Source organism: Hyaena hyaena, unplaced genomic scaffold (assembly GCF_003009895.1).
Source record: "Hyaena hyaena isolate Hyena2069 unplaced genomic scaffold, ASM300989v1 scaffold_89, whole genome shotgun sequence".
Taxonomy (NCBI): domain Eukaryota; kingdom Metazoa; phylum Chordata; class Mammalia; order Carnivora; family Hyaenidae; genus Hyaena; species Hyaena hyaena.
Genome location: NW_024080719.1, coordinates 3,273,422 through 3,300,775, shown reverse-complemented (window position 1 = coordinate 3,300,775; position 27,354 = coordinate 3,273,422). Strand labels below are relative to the sequence as shown.

At 37.6% G+C, this 27,354-nt stretch overlaps 1 protein-coding gene across 1 annotated transcript in view; it reads right to left on the bottom strand.

Moving 5' to 3' along the window:
* MND1 (meiotic nuclear divisions 1) overlaps window positions 1–27,354 on the bottom strand; it is a 68,012-nt gene that overhangs the window by 18,539 nt on the left and 22,119 nt on the right. The window contains exon 7 of the mRNA XM_039234374.1: window positions 2,927–3,001. Within this exon, the coding sequence (XP_039090305.1) occupies window positions 2,927–3,001 (75 nt within the window). The remainder of the gene's footprint in view (window positions 1–2,926; window positions 3,002–27,354) is intronic.

Below are 27,354 nucleotides of genomic sequence, written 5' to 3'. Positions count from 1 at the left end.
TATACACATACCTATATTCACAGTATAAGAACAAACTCAATTCTCATTTTTCTCTGAAATCTCAAACATCTTCCATATATTGTGATTAATTTAATGGGATTGACTACGTGGAATCGACCACTCAAACAGATGAAAGGTCACTGATTATGTATGAACTTAAAGATGACTATGTCATCATATGTTAGGAAAAAGATAGTGCCTCTAAGATGGTTTTGTAAGATTGTATCTATATACAGAAGTAATATCTTACAGCAACATCATTATACAATTCTCCTTAAAAGTGTGGTAGACAATTTTTCAACCTTTAAAGATGATTAACCTTGAAAACTATTTAAAGAAGTCAGAAATAACAGAATTATTGCTGTGGTCTCCTATCACTTTCCTTTAAAGGTAAACCAGAATAAGCTTTTAGAACAACAGGATCCAATAAACACCACTTGAAATTTCACGCAAGAGTTCTCACTAACAGGGAGAAGTCACACTGCCATAGTTTTCAATTCATATGTGTGAAAGGTTATGGTACAGACTTATAGGATAAGCCTGAAGCAAAACCAAGTAGACTTCAAGCTGCCTGATGGGATTTATTAAGGTCCCTTGCTAGCTTATATTTTGGTACTTGTATTTTTTTACTTTTGCCTTTAACCATTCCCTTCCATTTCGAAGTGAAGAAAGCTCCTTTGCTAGCATTTAGTACAAGGGAATGCATACACAGGGCATCATGGTCTGACGCAGCATAATCCAACAGAACTCAACAATGACAGAAATGTTCTAGATCTGTGCTCTCCAATGCAGGAATCATTAGCCACGTCTACCTACTGAGTATGTGATATATGGCTATTGTTACTAAAAAAACTGAATTTAATTGCATATATTTTAAATTTAAATGTAAACAACTGTATATGATTACAGCATATACTAGATTAGTACAACTCAGAGGAGATTTTAAAAAATAACTGCAACAGGGGCGCCTGGGTGGCTAAGTCAGTTAAGTGTCTGACTCTTGGTTTGGCTCAGAACATGATCTCATGAGTTCAATTTGTGATCTAGGGAGTTCAAGCCCCATGTTGGGCTCTGTGCTGGCAGCACGGAGCCTGCTTGGGATTCCTTTTCTGTCCCCCTCCCCCGCCCTTCCTGTGCTCTCTCTCTCAAAATAAATAAACATGAAAAAAATAACTACAACATAAGATAATTATTATTTGCCATCCACACCCAAATTATACATGCTCCACAATGAGAAATGAGAGAAGCAGCAATGTGGGGAAGGGCCTGTGAGGAGCAGTGACAGTTCTGCAGACAGCCCAGCCTGGCAGACATCACAGACTGTTACTAGCACTGAGATACCTGCCAAGCTACTTAACTTTTTTGTGCCTTTTATTACTCAAATTAAAAACAGAGATACTAATAGTGGCTACTTCCTTGCACTGTGGGCAGGATTCAATAAATATAAAATGCACTGGGACAGTACTTGCCTGGCTCACAGTTAGCAGATTATAAATATTAGCTATCTCTTCATCATCATTATCATCGTCAGCAGCAGCAGCAGCAGCAGCAACAGCATGGATAATACCTAGTAAACTGTGGCTACGTGTTTCTAAAAAATCCTGATTGGTGTGCACACGATGAACATGAGTTCATCATTCTCAGAAGCCTTTCTAAATTACTACAGTCTTCCGAGAGCTGCAGGCACCAGCTAGGTTTTCTTCTAGTTGCAATAGATTCAGTGGGCTGGGTAACATGCAGCAGAAATTTTGGGGCATGGATATGTTATCATTAGTCGAAGGTGCTTCTATAATTTATTGCCACTGTTTAAGAAAAAAAAAGGGATCAAATAAAGAAATGGTAATTGCTCTGTCAATTAAAGAAATATATGGAAACCAACTTGACAATAAACTATTTGTAAAAAAAATAAATAAATAAAAATAAAATTCAGGGAAATAATAGTAAAAAAGAAAAGAAGAGAAGAGAAGAGAAGAGAAGAGAAAAAAAGAAAAGAAAAGAAAAGAAAAGAAAAGAAAAGAAAAGAAAAGAAAAGAAAAGAAAAGAAAAGAAAAGAAATATAACAGCTTCAGGTTATGCTAGAACTTACGTTCCCTTGGATATTCTACAAAAATTACCATACTCCAATTCCTATCTGTGACTGACTATTCACATAAAAGAAGGTATGTGAAATAATTGTGAAAAGCCACTATAAACCTGTGGTATATTCTTTTCTAGAATGTGACAGGTCTTCGAGGCTCTTTCACAATCAAGTGGTACAAACAGAGGCCTAGATGGAATGCTTAGTGGTGCCTGTTGATCTTTAATAGTTTTTCAAGTCATAAGTCCATACTTGAGATAAAGATGAAACTAGAAAGTAAAGTGATTGTTGAAAACCCCTAACATAATTTAGAGAACATTACACTTTTTAAAATAAAAGTGTCAGCATTCATGTAAATAATTCAAAACTATTACAAAACCCCAAGTATAACATATTGATAGTTTTCAATATGTTCTATGCCCAGATTTAAAAACATGACTGAAAATTTTACATAAGCATTTATAAAGGGCTCACCTGTACCAGACCCTCTTCTGAGTGCTTTGCAAATATAATCTAGTTTAATCCACACGATAACCCAAAGAGGTAGATTTTATTTCCTATTTTATAGCTAGGAAAACTGAGAACAGAGAATTTAGGAAACTTTCATTCCCAGGCCACCTGGCCCCAGAGTGTATTCTTCTATGTTATGCTGCCATATACAATATAATACAATAATAAAAAATAAATCTATACTTATAATTAGTGATTCCTGCCAGGTCCAATGTCCATGTCCTTTGCTGTACTCACCTCCCTTCTGGTAAGAATAGCATACTCCTCATAGGTAACTCTATGTTCTTATTTTTCTATTTAGAATTGATATTATTAAGGAATCTACAGACAGAAACTTACCGTTTCATGTCGGCCAACTTTAGCTTTCTCAATGCTCTTCTGTAGATTTGCATGCTTTTGGTTTCCCTCAGATAACTAGAGAATTAAAACAAACAAAATGGCTTCCAATGATGAACTTGATGAACATGTATTTATAAGTCAAGAAGTCAAGATGAGATTGTTTTCAGCCCAAGTTAGTGTAACAAATAAGTCAAAAACTACACTGGGAAATAATTTCTCTAATTTGAAGAAAACTAGGTACCATGAATAGTTAGGGCAGAATGAAAACAAAACAAAACAAACAATGCTGAAAAATATTTCCTCTCATCCAATCAGAAAAATCAGTAACATGCTTTCAATCTTTTCTTCAATCTTTATTTATCAGGTCCTCTAACTCCATGCCAAGGAACTTGAGGTATATTATTAGTTAAAAATTGAATTTTAAGTGACGAATCACTAAATTCTACTCCTGAAACCAAAACTATACGTTAGCTAACACAAATTTAAATTAAAAAAATGAATTTGAAAATTCAAAAAAAAATGTTTTATATACATTCTTTCTTCAAATTTCATTTCACTTCTGCCTCAAGTGAAATAAAACACTCTAGACTTTCTTACAGATTTGTAATATTATGGTCTATCCCACTGACAGAGTAAAAAATGAATGCCTCACTTATTTTTCTTAAATCAGGTACATTATGAGGCATTACATACTTGATATACTAAGTTCTTCAAGAAGAAAAAATTTATTAGCCTTTTGCAGATTTTAAGCATGTTTTACATACCTTAAAAGTGATCAGTTCAAGTACTGTACTACTGTACACTTGCTTAGAAAGTGACAAGTTATATGCAGAAGTGGATTAAATAACACCAGCAATTAAAGAGACCATAAATATAGACTATTCATTAGCATATGGCTGGACCTACATCAAATAAGGACTGGTTAACCTCAAAATTTTATTAATCTTTGTCTCAATTTTATTAATCTCACCTGGGCCTATGACTAAATAATCACAGGATATTCCCAATACTAAATTCACCACCACATCTTCTGGTAGTTAGAAATTTCAGACTCATATGATTAAGAGCCTTGTTAAAAACTATTCCACTCCTCTCTCACTCTTGAGTTACAAACATTTAGAAAATAATTAACAATTGGATGAATTTCTTCAGGCTGATTATAAGAAGCTGACCTTTCACAATATGACCTAGTTGTATGTAGAGGGTGAATAATATTTATTATATGTCATAGATTAAAAATCACAAACAGTATTTCCAAAAAGTTAGTGGCTTTCACCTGGCTTTAGGAAATCTTCCATTTTTCAATATGCATAAGGGAAACCTTGTCAGTTTTCCTTTAATGGCTCTCTAGTCACTGATCCTAATCCACAGCACGGACAAGATCCATCTGTGATGCCAAGAAGACACCACCACCAAACCAGTTATACCTCTTCTGTGAGTAATTATCTTCTGAAGTTAAAAAAAAAAAAAAAAAGCATGCTGTAGATTTAGGAGCCAAAATAAGCTTTATAAAGTCTCCTAGATTTAACAAGAAGATCTAGTTCTTTAAAACAAAGGTTCCCATTTATAAAATAGTACCATGTTTAAAAAGTTAATATTCCACCCTGCAGGACTCCCCTGAAATATTAATAAAGACATGTGACATTTAAATTTAGGAGTAGAGACTCTTCCAGTGAAAAATACATATACCTATTAGCATAACATATTTCCATTAAAAATACTTTTTTAAGAAAACCAGATGTTATCCAAATAGTTATGTAAAAATAAGCCAATAATTACTACTGGATATATATCTTAATCATATTGATGAAATGTCTTCCAGGTATTGTATGGCTGCTTGTAATTATGTATAACTTAAAAGCATTTGAAAGAGAGCTAATTCAGGAATTCCTTAACTCTGAAAATAAAAGATCTGTTTTAAATATGATTTCATGATTTGTCCTTTTAAGTATGTTGGTAATGGGGGAAGGCACAACCTAAATGATACGCTCAAATGAGAAGCATCTGCTAATTACCCGAAGTACTGAAGCAACTTGGTTCAGCTCAACAGGGAAGGACTCCTGGCTCTGTTCTCAAAATCTCACCTACCAGGAACGATGAAAGCAACTCCTGTGAGGCGGCCCTTGCTAACAGCTTTTATCTACACATCTCTCAGAAGCAATATTGCTAAAGTTCTTAACACACACCCCGGAATTAAACCAGACCCAAGGTTTTAAGTAATAAGTGTGGAGATTTTTAGCCACTGTACAGATATTATCTAAACCAATGGTCTCAAACTTGAGCATATATCAGAATCACCTGAAGGGCTTGTTAAACACAGGTCACCAGGCTACACCACACAGTTTCTGAATAGTAGGTCTGGAATAGAACCAAATAATCTGTATTTCTAACACACTCTCAGGTGATGGGAGATGCTGATAATTCTGGTGTGGGGGCACCACACTTCTGAGAACTACTGGTCTAAACAAAAACCTGTATTGTACAATAACAAACCCAACTAAAATACACAAGATATTTATATATGGGAGAATATTATCTAGTTCATCAGCAAAAATGAATTACTGCTAATTCACTGTAGCCTGAACTAGAAACAAAATATCTTAATAATTCTGTCACTAGAAGAAATACAAAAGACCACATTTACACCAATAGAAAAATGAGTGATACTCTATATTCCAGAAAGGTGTTCACCATAAAGTCCCTTTGAAGAGCACTCTATATACATTTCCATAAATAAGAACCAATTATATGCTATACCAAGTCCATTTCCTACTTTCATTAAATAATTTTTTAAAACCCAGCGACTCAGAACAAACAACAGTAACAATAACAGATACTACTATTAGTAAGAAGAGGATTCCATCTTCAGATTTGAGGACCTGACACAATGCCTCTCTTTAATGCATTCCAGACCACCTATACAGATACTGAGGGTTCAGAAATGTAATGCCAATGTTTTCTAAAGGGCTAATTCTGTGCCTGGAGGAACTGCCTATTCATGAAGAACAGAAAGACTTGATTCAAGCTGGCTGCACTGGAATTCTGATCTGGTTCTTTTAGGAAATAAAAAAATGTCAAAGCATTAGGGAAGGAACATAGAGGTTTCCATAGGTGGAAAAGAATGTCAGGGAACAGAGAATGCAGAAGAGGTAACAGCAAGGGAAACCAGACCAGTCTACTGCTTTATCAAGACTCACATATAATATATTATGGAAAAGTAGATTCTCTGTCTTTTGTTTCTCCTTACAAAAAAAAAAAGCAGTATCACTAACTTTAATGTATCTAAAAAGTCTTGTTAGAATATAATTTTAAAATTTACCTTTTAAGGTGATATTTCATTTAGGCATCAGTGACAAGGAAACTATGAACACTGAAAAGACATATATAAAGATGAGAGCCATGTAATTGCCTTATCAACAGAGAAATCTTAAATCAGTATTTCATGGTATGAATGTGTCACAATTATGTGGCCAAAGGAAATGTTTTGGAAGAATTTTTAATGACACTATAAAATACAGAATAGAGTTCTTAAAAAGCTGGAAACATGACTGTCAATACATTTGAGAGCCTATCCATGACAAAAAAAAAGAAAAAAACAACTCTGCAATACACAAAATTTTGAAAATGGTTATCTCTGTATTGTGGATTATATTTTTAAACTTTCTATATAATAAGCATATGTCACTATTATTTTGAAAAATTATTTTCCCACTATAAGCAATACATTTTCTCAAGAAATTAAAATGGTACATTTTTGTCTTTTAAAAAACTCAAATAGGGGCACCTGAGTGGCTTAGTAGGTTAAGCATCCTTAGTTTCAGCTCAGGTCATGATCTCACAGTTCATGGGTTCAATCCCCACATCAGGCTCTGTACTTATAGGATTCTCTGCACTTAGGATTCTCTCTCTCCCCCTCTTTCTGCCCCTCCTCGCCCACATGCACACACCATGTGCTCTTTCTGTCAAAATAAACTTAAAAAGAAAACACTCAAACAATGCAGAAATATTTAAACAAAGTCGCTTTCTGCTTCCCACTTTTTTTTTTTTTTTAATGTTTTATTTATTTCTGAGAGAGAGAGAGACAGCATGAGCAGGGGAGGATCCAAGAGAGAGGGAGACACAGAATCCGAAGTAGGCTCCAGGCTCTGAGCTGTCAGCACAGAGCCCGATACGGGGCCCAAACCCATGAACCGTGAGATCATGACCTGAGCCGAAGTTGGATGCTTAACCTATGGAGCCACCCAGGCGCCCCTCTGCTTCCCACTTCTATACTCTCCCCACAACCCCCTCTTCACAGATGACCCTCGTACAGTCTAGTGGGCAAATCTCAAAGAGCTCAATTACTGGATCATAAAAGTACGTTTAGTTTCATAAGAAGCTGCCAAACTCTCCTCCAAAGTGGCTTTACCATTTTGCATTTCCAACAGCAGTGAATGAGAATTCCCACTGCTCCACATCCTCACTGGCACTGGTGCTGGGTTCATTTTTTTTCTAGTATCTACATACTATTACTTTATTATTCTGCTCTTTTATCAGTGACTATTTTATTAACTTCCCATTTTCCATATAGCAAGGCTCCAACACTCCCATCATTTGACACAGATCTCCATGCACATGTGGAAGTCTTTCTGTAATGTACAGTATAAGCAAAATTGCTACATCAAAAGACATAAACACTTATGATTTTTAGTGCTTTTTATTATGGAAATTACACATAATATTTAAACATTTTAACCATTTTTAAGTGTATAATTCAGTGCTGTAAAGTACATTCACAATGTTGAATAACCATCACCATTATCCATGTCCAGAATTTTTCATCACTCCAAACAGAAACTTTATACCCATTAAAGAATAACCCCCTCTTCCTCTCTCCATGCAGCCCATGGAAACCTCCGCTTTGTCTCTATGAATTTGCCTATTCTAAGTGCCTCATATAATTGAAATCACACAACATTCATCCTTTTGCGTCTGACTTATTTCACTTAGCAAAATGTTTTTAAGGTTCAGCCATGTCGTATGTAGCATGTATCAGAATTTCATTCCTTTTTAAGGCTGAATAGTACAGATTTCATTTTATGTATACACTGCATTTTGTTTACCCATTCATTTGCGGATGGACATTTGGGTTGTTTCCTTGTTTTAGCTACTGAGAACATTGCTGCTACGAGCACTGGTGCACAAGTATCTTGAGTCCCTTCTCTACTTTCAATGCTTTTGAGCATTACTTCAGAGTGGAATTCCTGGATCATAATTCCATGTGTAACTTTTTAAGGACCCACTATATACTGTTTTCCACAATAGCTTCATCATTTTACATTCCCACCAACAATGCACAAGGGTTCAGTTTCTTCAACACTTGTTACCTATCATTTTTTCTTTTACAACAGCCATTCTTTGTGCGAAGTAAATGTTTAACTTTTCCTCTAATCATTTTGCCCTTCACTGATAGTATATAACAGGTTTACTCCCTGCAGGTTTCCCCGAAGTGGATATTAGTAGTTTAAAAGATGGATAATCTGATGGTTGAAAATTACATTCCATTATTGCTTTCATTTGCATGTCTCTTTGATGATCAAGATTTAGTATCTTTTCATGTATCCATTGATCATATATAGTTTTCAAAGATTTAACATCCTTTGACCATTATTTTATTGCATTGTTTACCCTTAGTTATTTTTAGAACTGTGTATGCGATAGATGGTAATAACTTGGCTATATGTTTAGCTTTAAAAAAATTTTTTAACGTGTATTTATTTTTGAGAAAGAGGGACAGAGCATGATCTAGGGAGGGGCAGAGACAGAGAGACGGAGTTATAGAACCTGAAGCAGGCTCCAGGCTCTAAGCTGTCAGCACAGAGCCTGACTTGGGGATTGAACTCACAAACCCCAAGATCATGACCTGAGCGGAAGTCAGCCTCTTAACCAATGCACCAACTAGGCACCCTAATATATGTTTAACTTTTAATGTTGTCTTTCCGTGTACAAGTTTTAATTTTTTAGCAAATCACCCATCTTTTGGCTTTCAGATACTGCCCTACATAGAAAAGCCTCTCAAACTAGTATTGTACAAATAGTTTACTTCTATTATTTGTAGAGTATTCTGACCTTTCACTTTTTATTTTTTTATTTTTATTTTTTTTATTTATTTCTAGGAGAGAGAGAGAGAGACAGCGTGAGCAGGGGGAGGGTCAGAGAGAGAGGGAGATACAGAATCTGAAATAGGCTCCAGGCTCTGAGCTGGCAGTCAGCACAGAGCCCGATGTGGGGCTCGAACCCACGAACCGCGAGATCATGACCTAAGCGAAAGTCAGACGCTTAACCGACTAAGCCACCCAGGCGTCCCTGACCTTTCACTTTTTAAAAGCCCTCTGGTTTATTTTGGAAATGATGTGAGGTAGAGCTCTAAGTTCAGTTCACTTCAATGGATATCCTATTATCTCTATAGCTCATTCAACAGTCTGTCCCTTCTCTACTGAATTGATAAAGATGTACAGAATCTTTGTCATAAAGTAAGCAAATATACATAAGCCTGCTTATGGCTTCTCTTTATTGCTCTACTTATCTGTGTATCCTTAAACAAGCATCAAGTTGTTTTTTTTTTTTTTAATGTTTGTATATTTTTGAGAGACAGGCAGACTGTGATCAGGAGGGAAGGAGGAAGACAGAGAGAGAGGGAAACCCAGAATCCAAAGCAGAGTCCAGGCTCTGAGCTGTCAGCACAGAGGTCTCAAACACATGAACCATGAGATTATGACCTGAGCCAAAGTCAGACACTTAACCAACTGAGCCACTCAGGCGACCCTACAAGTATGAAGTTTTAATTACTATAGCAATATATTTATTTTGATATCTAATAGAGAGAATCCTACTTCACTATTAATACTTTCTTGATCCTTCTTACAATTTCTCTACCACATGAACTTGAGAATCACAGTCAAGAAAGCCAACTTCAGCACCTGTGTACCACACAAAAGACAAAGCCAAGATAAATGCAGAGAAATAGAATCACAATCCTAATTAAATGATACCTGAAGTAGGCTCCACTTTTTTAATTTTTAATTTAATGAGACATTAAATCAATTTCACCTTTATCATTTATGCCAAGTAAATTTGGGTTTTCTGCCATTACCATAGTAAACATCTTAACTCTCACAACAAATAAAGCTTTAATTATAGTTTACTTCATATACTGCTGGCTAGCACTAAATGCTATGAATGTGGATTATTTTGGAAGGTATCAGATTTAAAACATTCTTATTCCTCTATATTGGGTTGTAGAACTAAGTCTCCAAGAATAGGAGTGAGAAGAATAAATTAATATATACCCGGAAGTCTCTTCATTCAATAAGCTTTCATGAAGTACCCCTTATATACACAGCTAATAATAGTATAGGCTTGAATCTTTTCACTAAATTAATATAGTAACAAATGACTCAAGGCATCCGGGGAGCACTGAATGCTGGATATTTTTGTATTAAAATGATTTTCCTTATGCAATAAGACAGTACTTATCAAAAGACAATGCTCTGTGAAGCTAGTAAAAATATAGCAAATTAGTACTCTATTTAACAAGGAGATCACATTCCTCCAATCCAACCTGTGGAGCATACTGAAGAACCTGGAAATGAGACAAGTACACCAGAAATCTTAATAATGGACATGGGAAAAAATACGAGAATCCCACTAAGAAAGCAGCACAAAGGGAAAGGGAAGTGACTCTGCAAGTGCATGCCTGCAAACCCAAAGAACTCAAACTCTCACATATACCTGAAGAGGAGATCACAATAATCAAAAATTACAATGTGAAGAAATGAACTGTCAGAGAGCAATGCACAGCAAACAGGAAATAAGCATTCTTTCAACTAGACGTATCAGGAGTATGTATGTTCACTACTAAGATTAAGTAATAAGAGGAAAATAGAAGACTAAAGAAATTACAAGAAGGAAAAAGCAAGAAAATATGGAAGTGAACTATCTGAAACAAAACTATTCTTAACTACTAGGAAGTGATAAAAAAAACATTAAAAAGCAGTTGAGAGATATAGAAGATAAAGAAAGTCCAACAGAAGCCTTATGGTGTAGTGAAAACAAACTTAGAAGTTGTGACTGCAGTCAGAATCCAATTAAAAATCTCTTAGATATTTTGAAAGCCAAGAACATGCAAAATCCAACCGATGAACTGAAGCAGGTTCCATACAAAGTTGTAAGGATTAGATGAAGGATCAGACTCTTCGGACATGAGAACTGGGTTTGGACATGAGAATGATAAATTCTGAAATGAGGGCTAAGCAGCAGAGGTTACTACCTACCAACCACCATTCTTCTTTGGAAAAGGACCCCAGTAAACAGTGAAAATAAATAGGAATTATTATGTCTGTCAGTGCTGTAGGCAAGAATATGTCCTAGTTAGGGAATCTCTGTTAAATTCATCTACTTGAGAAGGAAACCCAAAATCCACTTGGAAGGTCAAGCCTAAAATTATCTGGAATGACCTGTTTCTTCAATAAGTAAATTTATTTTGAAATCAAGGGGAGAGTTAGAATTAAGTATAAAGATGAGATTTTTATTACCAATATTTTTTATTAATAAGTAACCTATACATATCTTGCACTGTACCCATGAGGTTAAACCATAAAAGCAAGTTAATTCCTGTCCCTAACTGCCATTTTATTTTATTTTATTTTTTAATATTTTTATTTATTTCTAGGAGAGAGAGAGAGACAGCGTGAGCAGGGGAGGGTCAGAGAGAGAGGGAGTCACAGACTGAAACAGGCTCCAGGCTCTGAGCTGGCAGTCAGCACAGAGCCCGACGCAGGGCCAAAAAAACAGCTTGTGAGGGAAGAACTTCCCTGCCACTGGGAGAAAAGATAGTTCCATGATTTCTTTGATGACTCTTTTTTTTTTTTTTAATTTTTTTAATGTTTTTTATTTATTTCTAGGAGAGAGAGAGAGACAGCGTGAGCAGGGGAGGGTCAGAGAGAGAGGGAGACACAGACTGAAGCAGGCTCCAGGCTCTGAGCTGGCAGTCAGCACAGAGCCTGACGCGGGGCTCGAACCCACAAACGGCGAGATCATGACCTAAGCGAAAGTCGGACGCTTAACCGACTAAGCCACCCAGGTGCCCCTGATGACTCTTAATATCTATAAATATTTGAAGTTGTGAAGCAAAGCCCTGATCAGAAATCAAAATGTTTAACAAAATTTAAACATTTAAAGATAAGACTTCCCTCTTCAGCAACAGCTGACTGCCAGTGGGTCTTTTGCTTCCACATGGTCCTCTTTCCTGGAGAGTTTCTGTTCCCCCACCAGTCCACTAACTGCAGTTTCCACTTCCTGTCCCCCACCCCTACCGCGACCTGGAGGAGGGGAGAGAAAATAGGTAAACGGAACAGAAAGACAGCATGCACAGGTACTGCTGTGAGGGTGCCTCCGTGCTGTCTGGGCTTGACAGATGTTTACACTAAATCCTCACATGGCTACACTCCTGGGGTCTTTGCAGGCTTCCCTCATGTCCCCCCAACTATAATCCCCAAGACGCTGAAGATACATTCTCTGAGGGCTACACAACATTCCATCAGTCACCACTTCTCTTCCCCAGCTCGCTTCCCCCGGCCATTCCCTTCCAGTCCGGTTTGTCAGAGGTTCATTCCTCACAGACTTTATGCTAGGTCTCAGTGCTCTCTGGGGCAGAATTTAACATGGCGCGTCTGAATATGGCTCACATGTAGCCCATGGAGATACTCCTATCCAACAAACTCCAGGACTGCTGGCCAGTTTCTTACTGTTATATAGTAATTGACAGAATCGGCCAAGAGCCATAGATGCTAAGATCAGCAAAATTATTTTTACATAAAGAATTGGTTATTTTCCTACTGTCTTTCAAGAGCACTGGGAAACAAAATGCCCACATTTTACTCTTACTGTTGCTGAATATCTGTAAGAATTAAGATTGTCCACTGTTAAAATTTCTAATGAAAATGTTGCTGAAATGCTACTTAAAATGTTTTGATCCAATACGTTATTTAGCTTAAGTAAATTTCGTTAGAAGCCATCCATCTAAAATACAACAAATAACTTGCTAAGAAGCATCAGTTCAAGAATTTAAGCTCAGATCTCTATTTAATTTAAATAGACGTTAAGTTTAAAGCTTTAACTTTCTATTGAGGTCATGTTATAATAAACCCCACATTAAATTTATAAAGCCAGGGGCTCCTAGGTGGCTCAATCTGTGAGCATCTGACTCTTGATTTCAACTCAGGTCGTGATTTCAAGATTCATGAGATGGAGCCCCACAGCAGGGTCTACACTCACAGCACAGAGCCTGCTTGGGATTCTCTCTCCCCCACTTTCTCTCTGCACCGCCCCTACTCACGCACATGTTCTCTCTCTAAATAAACAAATAAACTTAAAAAAATAAATTCATAAAGCCAAGAACAAGTCATAAAGAGACAACAATGTTGAGAAATCATGATTAGAGTACCTGCGCATAGAGGCTTTTACCTTTTTAAGAAAATAAAGGTTTTTTTTTTTTTTCTATTTCTGCTTCTTACAATGGAAAGATTCACGAGAACTTGGATTTCAAAGGCTTAAAAAGGCAACGTAAAGCCTTCTCTTCCATAACCAATACAGCTTTAACAGAGTAAAGAGAGCAACCTAACACATATAGACGGTAAACTAGCTCAAGAGTTGAGAACAGGTAACCAAAATAAGATTTGCAGCAAGTTTAAGTGTTAGAAATAACTGAAAAGGAGAGAGAGAAAAAAAGAAAGAACTAAAAAGGTGAAATACATACAGCTTTTAAAAATACAATAATTAACAAAACTTAAAACCGAGGTTGTTTTATATCTAATCTAAACATACTTTTCAAAGAGTTGTAGTATAGGAAATTTACCACTATAAACAAATATAAATTTATAGGAGGCCTGAACAAAGCCCTATATTTGAATCTGATGAATTACAGACGTGGAGCTTCGAACCATATCTTTGGTCAAGTAAGAACCATACTTTAAACAAAAAAAAAGGACGCAACTAATAGGGTTATTTTTGTGAAACTTCTAAATACATAAAGCAGCCACAAAATATTGATATGTTTTTTGAGGCAAAACAGGACAAACAAATTGAAATTAGGGCTATCCCAGGAAATAATATATTAATTCTCCTATCTTGACACTGCCAACACCTGGAGGCATGACATCCAAATTGTAGGCTCAGTGTTTTGTGGAGTATATCTTTTGCATGTTGGTGAATTTGAGGGGAAAATAGTTATGAATGAAAATGGATGTCACAAACCTGTAACTCACAAGAAGCATAGCAGAGTACAGGGAATGCTACAGCTCTAGAGCAAAGCTTCTTAAACATCCAACTAGCTTCCACAGCACAGGAAAATAATTCTTGAAGAAAGGTTTAGACCCAAACTACCTACTACAAAAGAAAATATAAACAAATATAAAAAAGAAATCTCTGAAATCTAAGTCCTATCAAAAATAAATCTCTGAGAGGCGCCTGGGTGGCTTAGTCAGTTAAGCGTCCGACTTTCGCTTAGGTCATGATCTTGCGGTCTGTGGGTTCGAGCCCCGCGTCGGGCTCTGTGCTGACTGCCGGCTCAGAGCCAGGAGCCTACTTCAGAGTCTGTATCTCCCTCTCTCTCTGACCCGCCCCTGCTCACGCTGTCTCTCTCTCTCCCTCTCCTAGAAATAAAAATATTTAGAAAAAATAAATAAATAAATCTCTGAGGGTGTCTGGGTGGCTCACTCAGTTAAATGTCTGACTCCTGATTTCAGTTCAGGTCATGATCTCACAGTTGTGAACATGGAGCCTGCTTAAGATTCTCTCCATCTCTCCCTCTGCCCATCCCCAGCATGTGCATGCTCACTCTCTCATAAAAAAAAATCTCTGAAGCATGGATATAAATTCATGCAAATTTCACAGTTGTAATATTACCTATTGTAATTTTTTATTAGTTTAAATTATTTACCCATAGAAATACTTAATTTATATACCTCCCCATCCACTCCCAATATTTCAGTCGCTCAATCTCAACAAACATATTTAAACTCTTATCTGAGACAATGAAGAGAATCAGCACATTCAATTTAAAATACATGACTTTGAAGTACAGATATAATTTTGTAGACCCTGTTAGTTGTCTCTCTAAAGCTTTTCTTTGTAAACAGAACTCCAACTTTGTTCAGATTGGGGTGGTAATGCACTCAGAGAGGAGTTCCCTCCTAGCCCCAGAGGATGAGTTATGATGGCTTACCCTTCCAGCATGAGCATGTAACTCAAATCTGACCAATGAGACATAAAGGAAAGCACACTAGGAAAGGGAGCATTTCAGAATTTTCTTTCTAGATAAAAAAAAGATGTATAAAAGCAAATCTATTTTTCTTCCAGCTTTGAACACTGTCATGGAAGATATTGTATCTGAAGTAGCTACTTGCATCCAAAAAGGCAAAGCTAAAAAATGGCAGAGCAGTCAGTCCAGACCTCTGATATCAATCTGTGGTGAGATTAACCAATTCTGACACAGCCCACCTCCAAACTTCTTATATAAAAACCCCTATTATATAACCCAGTTTGGATCTACTTTTCTCTTATTTGTGTTGAAAATACCCTGACTCATGTTCAAAAAACAAGAAAACCATAAAGTTGGGCACTTCCCAAAGGGTGTTCCATAGAACATTAATCCCTCATGAAAATAGGGCAAGTAAGATTCATAATGTATATGATAGCATATTATAGGCTCTGAGAACTCAAATAATGAGTTTATCTTTATTAATCCAGGATCTTCCAATGTCTTTGATACATATTTATGAGGCTGAATTTTGCCCCACACAAATAAGATTACTATAATCATGACTACTTATTGGAAATCATCTCTATTGCTATACGCTGTAGACCAGAAGACAAAAATTATAGGCCAAGGAGGAAGGCTCCTGGACCAAGAACACTATAGTTGGGACTGAAAGTAGGCAGAGCTCTATTGATTTATGCATTTAATCAACACCATTTATTATGTCTCTACATGTCTCAATAACTGCATTCCATGCTGGGGATAAAACATAATTAAGATATCTCTGCCCTCAAAGAACATCTGCCATGGAAATAAGGCACATAAGACTATTTATATAAATAAATATATATAAGATGGTCAAAGTACAAAGAAGTACTAAACTGCTGAGGAAGAAGGATAAAAACTTAGAATAAAAGATTCTTGAGGTGGGTCTTAATGGATATCTGTCTGGTTCATGGACAGGCTGCAGTTTGTTAGTTCAACTAGTAAAAAGAGCCAATGAGGCACAGCATGTAAAAACACAAAGACCTAAAATGAGTGGCACAAGGAAGCTGTAAACAATTAGGTAAAACTGGTCTGTACGGCTATCAAAAGGCTAAGAGCAGGTCATTAGGCTGGCCAGTTGCAGGAGCTAGATTACAGACAGTCTGAAAGTCAGGCTGCGGAGTCTGGACTTTATTATTCAGGACTGGAAAAGCACCCAAAGGACATGAAAGATAACTACTACAGCACACAGGAGAAAGTGAAGACTGGAGACAGGGAGACTAGTGAAGACAATAATTCAAAATTCTGGGCAAGAGAGAACGAGAGTCTAAGCCAAAACAGTGGCAGTGAGGCTGGAGAGGAAAGGAGAGATCTGAGAGGTATCAATTGAGGTTGAGAATGAGCTAGATATGGAGGAAAGGAAGAAAAAAACCCTAAGATAACTACCTGGTTTGGGTGATGAAGTGGATAGTAGCTCCAGAGTCTAGAAGACATAGAGAAGCAGGTTTGGGTAATGAACTGAGCCATAAATTACTGAATGTGATTTGCCATCAGAGATGTTTACTGGTAGCTGAACACACAAGTGTGGAGCTCAGTGCAGAGGGATAGACAGGAAATATGAACTGAGGAGTCAACAGTATGTAGATGGCAATGAGAGCCATAGGAGTAGAGGAGATTTCCCAACAAGAATGTTCAGAGCAAGAAGGGAGAGGGACTGAGGAGAGAACACTGGGGACCAGCCTGGGGATCCTGGTTTGTCAAGGTGGTTGCCTGGATTAGAGTTATTTTCCCCTAGTTCAAACACCTTCACAGAAAACGTATTTAATTAAGATGGGGCTGCATAGGCTAAAGTCTCATGAATGGTAGTCTTAAATGGTAGTTCTTCAAAAATGAGACTCTAGTGAAAGAAATAATCAAACTTTTCTTTACAATTTGGGAGAATGAAGTATTATTTTAAAGCCTAGATTTATGTCAACTAAGTGTGTTAGCACTAGTTATTTCACATCAATTTTAAAAAGCTCTTATTGCCATCACTTTCAACTCTGGTTGAAAATATGAAAAGAAAAATTAAAATGGAATAGGAGTGAAATAATAGAGTCATGAATCTAAAACAGGGCCTTAATAACAGTTTGGAAACAACAGACTAGGGTTACTACAGGAATGAAAATAGGGCAAATACAAGAAATATTAAACTAACTAAAGTAAACTGACAGTGATTGGTGGTGAATTACACAGAAGGTAGAACCAGAGGTAATCCTCCAATGTGAAGATATCAAAATTGTGGAAGTGACAGACCCTAGGATGATCTCCCTTTTTTTATACTGCTTGACATATTCAGTTAAAAACACAAGTCTGGAAAGAATATGAAGTTTCTTCTAGAGCTCAGATATTAGTTACACAGATTATAGATGCTGCCTAAGGGAGTTAAGTATGGAGAAGAAAACATTCTTTAGAATCAATCTTGAAGGACACGAAAGTGGAGAGAAGAAAACAGTAGTAAATGAAAGTACAGTCGCCCCCCTTATCTGCAGGGGTATGTTCCAAGACCCCTGGGGGACGCCTGAACTGCAGGTGGTAACGGACCCTACATATACTGTTCTTCCCTACACACACACACACACACACACACACACCCCTGTGATAAAGTTTAACTTAGTTAGACACAGGAAGAGATTAACAACAATAATAAACTAAAACAATTATAATAGGGGAGCCTGGGTGGCTCAGTTGATAGGCATCTAACTTTGGCTCAGGTTATGATCTCACGGTCCATGAGTTCGAGCCCCGTGTCAGGCTCTATGCTGACAGCTCAGAGCCTGGAGCCTGCTTTGCATACTGTGTCGCCCACTCACTCTCTCTACCCCTCCCCCACTCATGCTCATCTCTCTGTCTCAAAAATAAACATTAAAAAACAATCATAACTGTGTTATAATAAAAGTTATGTGAATGTGGTCTCTCTTGCTCTCAAGATATCTTACCATACTGTACTCACCTTTCTTCTTCTGATGATGTGAGATGAAAAAATGTCTATGTGATGAGATGAAGTGAGATGAATGACGTAGACTCTGTGGCACAGCATTAGGCTACTGAGGACCTTCTGGCATGTCAGAAAGGAAAATCCCCAGCTTCCAGACACTGTGGAGAGCGAAACTGCTGATAAGGGAGGACTACTGTAGAATAGCCAGAGATATTTTTATTGTCAAGAGTAAAGAGTTCTATAAGATAGTCAACCTCAACAGAACTAGTAAAAGGAAGAGGTTATGAAAAGAGAACAAGCCAGAAAAAAGGCACTGAAAACATTAAGTATTGGCACCAGAAGCAGTAAAATCCAGGAGGAAAAAAAATGAGGCAGCAGGCATAATAAACAAATTAAGAGTTTGCTCTCTCTCTGTGCTATGATAGTGCCTGCTCACTTCTCTGTTGCTGAACATGTTCATTAACATATGATTTATTTATGGTCTAGTTTCTGAAATAAAGTATGAACTCACAAGGACATAGTTAGCATGATATCACAGTACATAGCAAAAGCACAAGAATTTGCTGAAGGACTGAATGGCTCTCCATTTCACTTAGTATAAAAGCTTCGCAGCAATGCAATGGCCTTCCACTGTCTGGCCATCTTCCTTCATTAACTCTTGGACCGAAGTTCCTAGTAGTCCATTTTCATTCATTCTACTCTAGTTACACTGGCCTCTTGATGCTTTGTAAACTTACTGGGTATGCTGTGGTCTTAAGGCCCTTGCACTGGCTGTCTTCTCTAGATAGTCAGTCAGTCAGTCAGTCTCTCTCTCTCTCTCTTTCTCTCTCTCTCGATGTTCCTCCCCGAGATATTCACAAGTTAACTCCCTCCCCTCCTTCCAATTTTGCTTTTTCAGTAAGGTCTCTTATTACCACTTAATTTTAAATCTGCACTCCACCCACCAATTCTAGAACTACTTTTAATGTTTTTCATATATCCACCACCTATCCATACTATATACGGTCTGCTTAGCAATTATGCTTATTGTTTGAGGTCTGTCTCCCTCTACTCGACAGTAAGCTCTACAAAGGCAGGAATCTTGGTTTTGCTCACGGACACATGTCCTAAGCACCCAAAATTGTTCCTGGCCCAGAGTAGGAGCTCAATAAATACTTCTTAGATAGATGAACAACAGATGAATCACAGTGACAGATAGAAAGTGAGCCTGCTGGGGTGATGAGGCTTTTTCAGCAGTGCATCTGAGGATATTTCACATTCAGATATCAGGAAATCCCAGGACAGGAAGAGAAAGCTGGTAAGGAGGAAGCCAAAGGAGAGCACAGAGACTTGCAATGGGTATGATTAAGCACAGGTGGCCTGTGGGGATGTGAGCCATGGAACAACAAAACGGACTTCTCCACGTGTGACAGTTAGGAAAGCTAAGACCCGAAGCTCTCAATCTTTTCCATCAAGCAGAATGCAACATCAAAACTTCTGAGAGACCGGGAATTTTATTTAAGAACTACACATATTAAGTAGCTTTGTAATTTAGCCTATTAATGAGGAGAAATAGAAAGTTGCCAACTATTTACATTTTTGATATAGTATGAGCTTCTTGAATTTGAATTCCACAAAAATCAGTCTCTCCTTATCTGGAAGAGATACTAAAAATGACAAATCAAGAATGGAATTATTAACACTTATAGTAATGGCTTTTATTTAGATGAAGAATATATGCTTAATACAATTAGGACAGAAAGAACTTCCACTAAGAAAAATTACCTTGATCCTGATACATTACTTTTCAGGATTTTACTTCCTAAAAGGGGTCCATTTTGGAAGATTACTTAGGCATAATTATTTTTATTTTTATTTTTTTTTTAAATGTTTTATTTCTAGGAGAGAGAGAGACAGCGTGAGCTGGGGAGGGTCAGAGAGAGAGGGAGTCACAGACTGAAACAGGCTCCAGGCTCTGAGTTGGCAGTCAGCACAGAGCCCGAAGCGGGCCTCGAACCCACGAACCGCGAGATCATGCCCTAAGCGAAAGTCAGACTCTTAACTGACTAAGCCACCCAGGTGCCCCTACTTAGGCATAATTATTGAGGTTTATAAGGTGATTGTGCCAGTAGGTGATGATCTTCTAGCTTACTACAGGAAAATAATGGCATTATTCTTTCCTCATTAAAACAGGGGCAGAAGGCTTTGACAACAAAGAGGTAGAAATAAATTTTACCAAGAGAGAAAGCTGTACTGACTTCTACAAAACATTTTAACAAACTGAACATAACCTGGCAAAACTAACTAAAGCAGTAAGTAATGTCATTCCAAATAATTTCTGTGATTACATTTTCTTTTGTCATTTTCCTTTTTCTTCCTTCATGTATTTAAAAACAATGACAAAAGCAACAAATTACAAATGCAATGAGCTATACAGTCTCCCTGTATTTTTTCCTATCAAAATAGTCACCTACAGGGCAGGGCGCTTGGGCGGCTCAGTATATTAGGTGTTCAACTTGATTTCGGCTCAGGTCATGATCTCACAGTTCATGAGTTCTAGGCCTGTGTCAGGCTCTTCACTGATGGTGCAGATATTGATATTCTCTCTCTCCCTCTCTCTCTCTGCTTTTCCTGCGCTGCTCATTCTCTCTCTCTCCCCCTCAAAATAAACTTAAAAAAATAAATCACACACACACACACACACACACACACACACACACACACACACAGTCGTCACCTACCTGCTATACTATCACTGAGTGCCTCCAGCAAGCCAGGCCCTGAAGGGGATATAGTACATACAAGATATCACTGGAGGCTTTAACATGCTCTTTTATGGATTAAGGAACTAGATTCAGAGACATTAGGTAATTCTGACTAGGTAGTAAATGGCAATATTGCTAGCTGAATCCAAGTCACCTGGATATCAAAACCTATGCTTCCCAATGAGAATCCTGCCCATAGGTATCATATGCTAAATTTGTCAACATATTACATACTAATAAGCAATGTCCAGAACAATTTCAAATGAAGAATCTTCAAAAAAAAAAAAAAAACCCACAACCCTGTATTTTGAGCTACACAGCATATATTTAGCTAACATTAATCTTTTGAAACAACATATCAAAAGTAAAATGCTATCTTTGTTCAAGAAGAATCTTTCAACGCAGCAGATGCCCCAAAACTACCGAAATAAATAAGAACCTCTGGCATTAAAAAAAGTGGAAAAACCTCAAGCAGACAATATTTATGGAAGTATAAACATAATACCAATGAAAATGTATTTGTACAGCAAAACTAGCAGAAACATGATTAAACAAAAGAAAGTGGTCAAGTATTTCCATATTTCAAGGAAAAATCAAAACATAAATATTATTTGTTGACTGTAACACTGTAGCCCGGCATCACTCCTGCAGCCTAAGTTGGGGAGGGGGAATCAAAGATAAAGCAGAGTGTTTCTGCATAACCCAGGTATTCGTAGAGAATGGACTACATTATCACTGAACACTTTATTATCTGATCAATTATGCTACAGTTAAAGAACTTTATACTCCCATAAAATAATGTCCTATTTATATTACAATGCCTGAGGCCAACCCTTTTGGTTTACTGACTCATCTAATCCACTTTCAACCTCCTTCCCATTACCGCTCCCAGTTTCCTCTAAAGCTAGAGGTGGCAGTGTGACACTGCTTCAACCTATAAAAAATTAAGTAAAAGTCTGTTAGAGAGCTTCTGGGAAAGCTTTTGTTTACCCATATTGCTAAGAGAGAGAGCCATTCCAACCATTTCTCTTTCTTCTCTTCATCCTTCAGCTAGGACAGAGGGGCTGTGCCAGCCATCCCATGACCATGATGGAGAAGCCCAGAGATCACAAAGGTGCCAACTCTGATAGCACTGAGTCACTGATCAAGATCAAGAGACACCTAGCTCCGGACTGCATGTGAGAAAAATAAACTTCCATTTAAGCCACTATTAGTCAGATATTCAATTACTTGCAGAGAAAAGTAATCTTTATCAAACATCTTAGGAAACTTTAAAGCTGGTAACACAGTTTAGAAGCTGGTAAGTTGTATGGTGTGCTCATTCATTCATTCATTCATTTGTTTAAATGATTAAGTGCCCACTTATATCTGGCTTAGTGTTAGGTAATGGAAAAGAAAGTTGAAGATAAAAAAAAATGTCTCTTAGTTTGAGACACATAACATGAGAGCGAGATGTGTAAATATGACAAGTGTGATAAATGCTCTAATAGAGCATGAACAAACTTCAATACAGCAAAGAGGAACCATGAATTCTTTTTCCTTTTTGTTTTTTCAAAATTCAAAGTGTAAGTTTTTAAGTCAGAAAACTACAAGACCAGCCCAAACCAGTCCTGTTCTGTCCTCCCTAACGGCAAATTAAAGATAGGAGAGTAGGAATAGAGTCTGAGAAGCAAGCAAGCAGGTTAGACATGGTGAGGGTTTCCAATAGCCCTGACCCACCTACAGATATCAGAGTTCAAGAAATGCAAAGAAGCACTCTGGCCTGTGCCATCTGGAGCACAGTGGGCCTGGAACAGCTCAATCTCATTCTTTCAGACCACAGTGGTCTGGGACACTTAGCTGGGAGTGAGGGGACCAGGTTCAAGAAAAGAGAGGGTGCACTAACCCGAGTAGGGGATGCAGCTGCAAGACAGAGGACTAAGCAGCAACACTGATATTTTAGGGGGAGCCAGCCTGGATAAATGCTGAGGACCCGACTCTTCAGCCAAAACCATTCCTATGTAAGCCCGAGTGCACACTATGTAGTTCTATACATACCTGGTCTTTGCATAAAACAACAAAAGCTAAAGTACTGCTATGTATTAGTCATCGTCGGAAGCAGTTATATATAACATACTTGTTACAACTATCCAATGAAATAGGTAATATTAGGAACACTGCACAGATGAGAAAGGCGAAGCAAAAGAAATTTCTAGTAAATGGAAGAAGCTGGATTTGAACCTAAAGAATCTGGGTCTGGAGTCTACTTGTAAGCCACTGCTTTAACACCCCGGTCTCTGTACCCACTATGCCCTCCACCCTCAACTCCCTTATGAGCTCCCATATATCTTTCCAGAACCACCTTAAATGTCTCCTTCCTTAACTGCAAAAACTATCCTCAGCAAACTAACTTTCGCCCCTTTTTATACTACCATCTTCTCCGGTAGGACATTTATCATACCACTCTGCAATGATATGTGGACATGTGATGTATGTCCTCACTACACTGTGAGGTCCTGGCAACAGGAACTCCCTAATTTATCATTATGTCCCTCTCATCAGTCACAATGCCTGCCATAACAAGCATTTACTAAACATTTGCTGAATTGAATGAATTTCAGTAGAAATTATGTTTATTTTTATTTAAAAACATTTCCAAGTTGTCCACACAGCCCAATAGTGAATTGACTCTACTCGGTTTTGGCAACAAAGAATTCTATATACTCATTTCTAAAACCTAGTTTAAAAAAGAAATCTTTGGGGCACCTGGGTGGCTCAGTCTCTTAAGCGTCTGACTTCGGCTCAGGTCATGATCTCAGTGTTCCTGGGTTTGAGTTCCACATCGGGCTCTGTGTTAACAGTTAGCTCAGAGCCTGGAGCCTGTTTCAGATTCTGTGTCTCCCTCTCTCTCTGACTCTCCCCTGTTCACGCTGTCTCTCTCTCTCAGAAATAAATAAAACATTAAAAAAATTTTTTTAAAGAAATCTTTAAATTATCATAAGAGAATCTCATAGTGCCTCCCAAATCCAGCTGTCTGAAATCCAGCTTGGTGTGGATGTCCCAATGTAATGTTTAACTACTCCTAGAAAACACGTCCCCCAGATCTTTCACTAAAAATAAATGGGCTGCAAATAAGAATTTGGATGAAGAACTATGGAAGATCTTAGCAGAGCAAAATAATTTTTTAAAAAAAGGATGATTTCCATAATTCTGACCCTTTAATTTTAAAAATCAGTTAAAAACTGCTCATAGACTTGCTGCAGCACTAATGGAATCCTCTGTTATCAGTGGATGGGCTCATTAGAACTAATTTCATATCCTTCGTTTCCTTTCTCATTCGCTAGTCAAATACCTGTCATATGCCAAAATCTGTGCCAAGTCCAGAGGACGCAGGCTGACTACGCGACAGGGTCGAGTAAACCAACACCTGCAGCACAGTGTGGTGGGCTTGAGTTGCACTCAAGATGCTATGGCACCAAAGAAAAGAAATACTCACATCAGAATGGGGAGTCCTGGAAGGAAAGACAGGGGCATGGATACAAAAGTAAAAGCATCTTGGAAATGGTATCCCTTTTGGGAAAAGATTTTAAAATGTTCATTTCAAATCAGTAGTGGTAAGGGTCAAATGATATAAAGCATACAAAAGCTCTGCTATGGTAAGAATTTTTTGTCCCCCTTCCAAAGTTCCTATGTTGAAATCCTAACCCCGAAGGTAATGTCGACAACCTTAGGTAGGTAAGGACTTCGGGAGATGCTTACATCATGAGAGTAGAGCCCTCAGGAACAGGATCAGTGCCACATAAAGAGGCTCCAGAAAGATGCCTCAGCAATTAAACCATGTGAGGGTACAGTAAGAAGCCTGTGACCCAGAAGAGTGCTCCTATTTGAGCAGCCTCCAGAACTGTGAGAAACAAATTTCTGTTGTTTATTAGCTCTCCAGCCTGTGCTATTTTGTTATAGCAGCCTGAATGGACTAAGACAAACTCTTCAAATGGTACCTGGCTAAGTGCTCAATGAATTTTGGCTGCCATTTTTAACATCAGGGTCAGTGGGCCTTTGGTCCCCCTTGGAAATCTCCATCCATCTAAATCTACTTAACCTACAGCTCAGAATAATCATTTCTAAGAAGTTCTCCTTTAAGTATGTGGGTTTTTAAAAATCTTGCATCCTCTAAACCCATATAATGATTAGGACCCATAGAAAAGATAGTATTTGGCACTACTCTGACATAAACTGAAAAGTTAATTATGTATTTTCACAAAAGTTAATTAACTATTCAAGGGATTTATCTTGCCTTATCAAGTACAGTGTAAGTTATTCAACATGAAACACACATACTATTATTTATATACTGCCCAAAAAACTTAGAATAGTGTACGCACAGAGCAGCCATATAGTCATATCTATCAAAGCAGTTAATGCAACCCCCAGACGGTTGATGGCTTATTTGCATCTTAGAAAATGTTAAAGAACAACATAAATTATAACCATGAGGCTTTTAGACTGTCTTTAATTAATATACATAACCCAAAGGCAAAAGAGAAAAAAATGTTTACTGATTTAGTTTTCAGATCTACTACAAAAAAGCCCATTCTCAAGAGATGAATATATTCTACACATAATTGGAATCACTGGTAGAACCAAAGCAGAACAGAACCAATGAATGAATGCATGAATAAAAAAAGACAGGGAGAGAAAGAAAAAGTGAGTAAGTGAGCGGTAAAAAGGGAGGGAAGAAGGAGGAAAATTTAGAGTTTCTTCACTCTAATCTGGAAATAATTAACAAGAAACTCAAAGGAAGTTAACGTCTCACTTTGGCAATATGCTGAATAAACTAATCCTTCAGTGCAACCTTGAATTTGGAATCTAGTTCACTGCCACACTGAGTACCTTCTATTTTTATATAAATCCCACCGTCTCTTGCAGTAGTTTTAATCTCTACCACTCAATCATCAAACTAGCCATATTACACTTTTAACCCTAACGTTAGCACAGGTTACAAGTTCTTTCTTATAAGGCACGAATCTTGACTTCTACTTTTACAAACTACCTCCAGTATCTTGTACTGTACATAGTAGACCCTCAAATATTTGTTCTGACTGAACAAATAAACTTCCAGTATATACTTCTGGGTGAGTACTAATTTAGCTCAATCTGGGGCTACCAAAGACTGAGTACCTAGTACGTCAGGCTTTACACAGTTCACTTAATCTGTACCACAACCTTTTGAAGTATACTGTCTATTTTACAAACTGGGAAACTGAAGCTTTAAGGAACTAAAGAAATTTTTCAAAGATCCTACACAGCCAGTAAGAAGTAAAGCTGTGATTTCAATCCATGTCTGACTTCTAACTACTTCTCCATTAAGCCACATGGCTTCTCTAAAATGATAAGCGATCTCTAGAACCATGGTTGAGGGGCACAGAATGATGCCATGGCATCTCAAATTTTATTGAAGGAATAATGTAGGTTTAGGTCAGTGAAAAGGCACTCAGGATTTTTGTTTTTTAATAACTATATTCAGCAAACGTCAAGGGCTATCAACCTTTTACAAATGCCATAACAAAATCATGTTTTTTCATTTACCTCTGGAGTGCTTAGAACAGAAGGTACAGGACTACTCCCTACGTGTACACCTCTGACTTGACCTGATTTCTGAGCAGGTATGTAAGATTAATCTTTGACCTCCAACTTGTCAATGGGGGTGGGGAGGGAGGGGTGTGTCACAAAATACATTTGATGCCAACTCACAGACCTGTATGGAGAGGGGTATACTGACAGTAACTATTACTATTAGAACATCCTATTCCTCAAACATTCAGAACAAACAATGATATAATGTTCACCTTTTAAAAATAGATTCACTGTACTAGAGATTCTTACTAGATCACTTCTTTACTTCTGTTAAGGTTTGCCAAGTTCCTCCACTTGCTAAGTAAATATTATGCTAAATCCAGAGACAGAGAAATAAAAAAAATGCACATTTGGCCTTTTTTCCTCAAAGGTAAAGAGTTCCTCTGGCTCAAGAAGTCAACCAAGAAATGTTTAATCAGCACCTGTTATGCCCAGTTTCAGGCACAAATAATTGCCCAGAAGAAGTTAAGATATACCTCCAAAACACCAATCATAAAGAAACAAACTGATAAACTGGCCTTCAAAAAATTAAAAACTTCTGTTCTTCAAAAAATAGTTAAGAGAATGAAAAGACAGGGGCGCTTGGGTGGCTCAGTTAAGTGGCCGACTTCGGCTCAGGTCATGATATCGTGGTTCGTGGGTTCGAGCCCTGCGTCGGGCTCTGTGCTGACAGCTAGTTCAGATCTTGGAGCCTGTCTTCTGATTTTGTGTCTGGCTCTCTCTCTCTGACCCTTCCCTGATCACGCTCTCTATCACTGTCTCAGAAATTAAAAAAAAAAAAAAAAAAACTCTATCACTGTCTCAGAAATTAAAA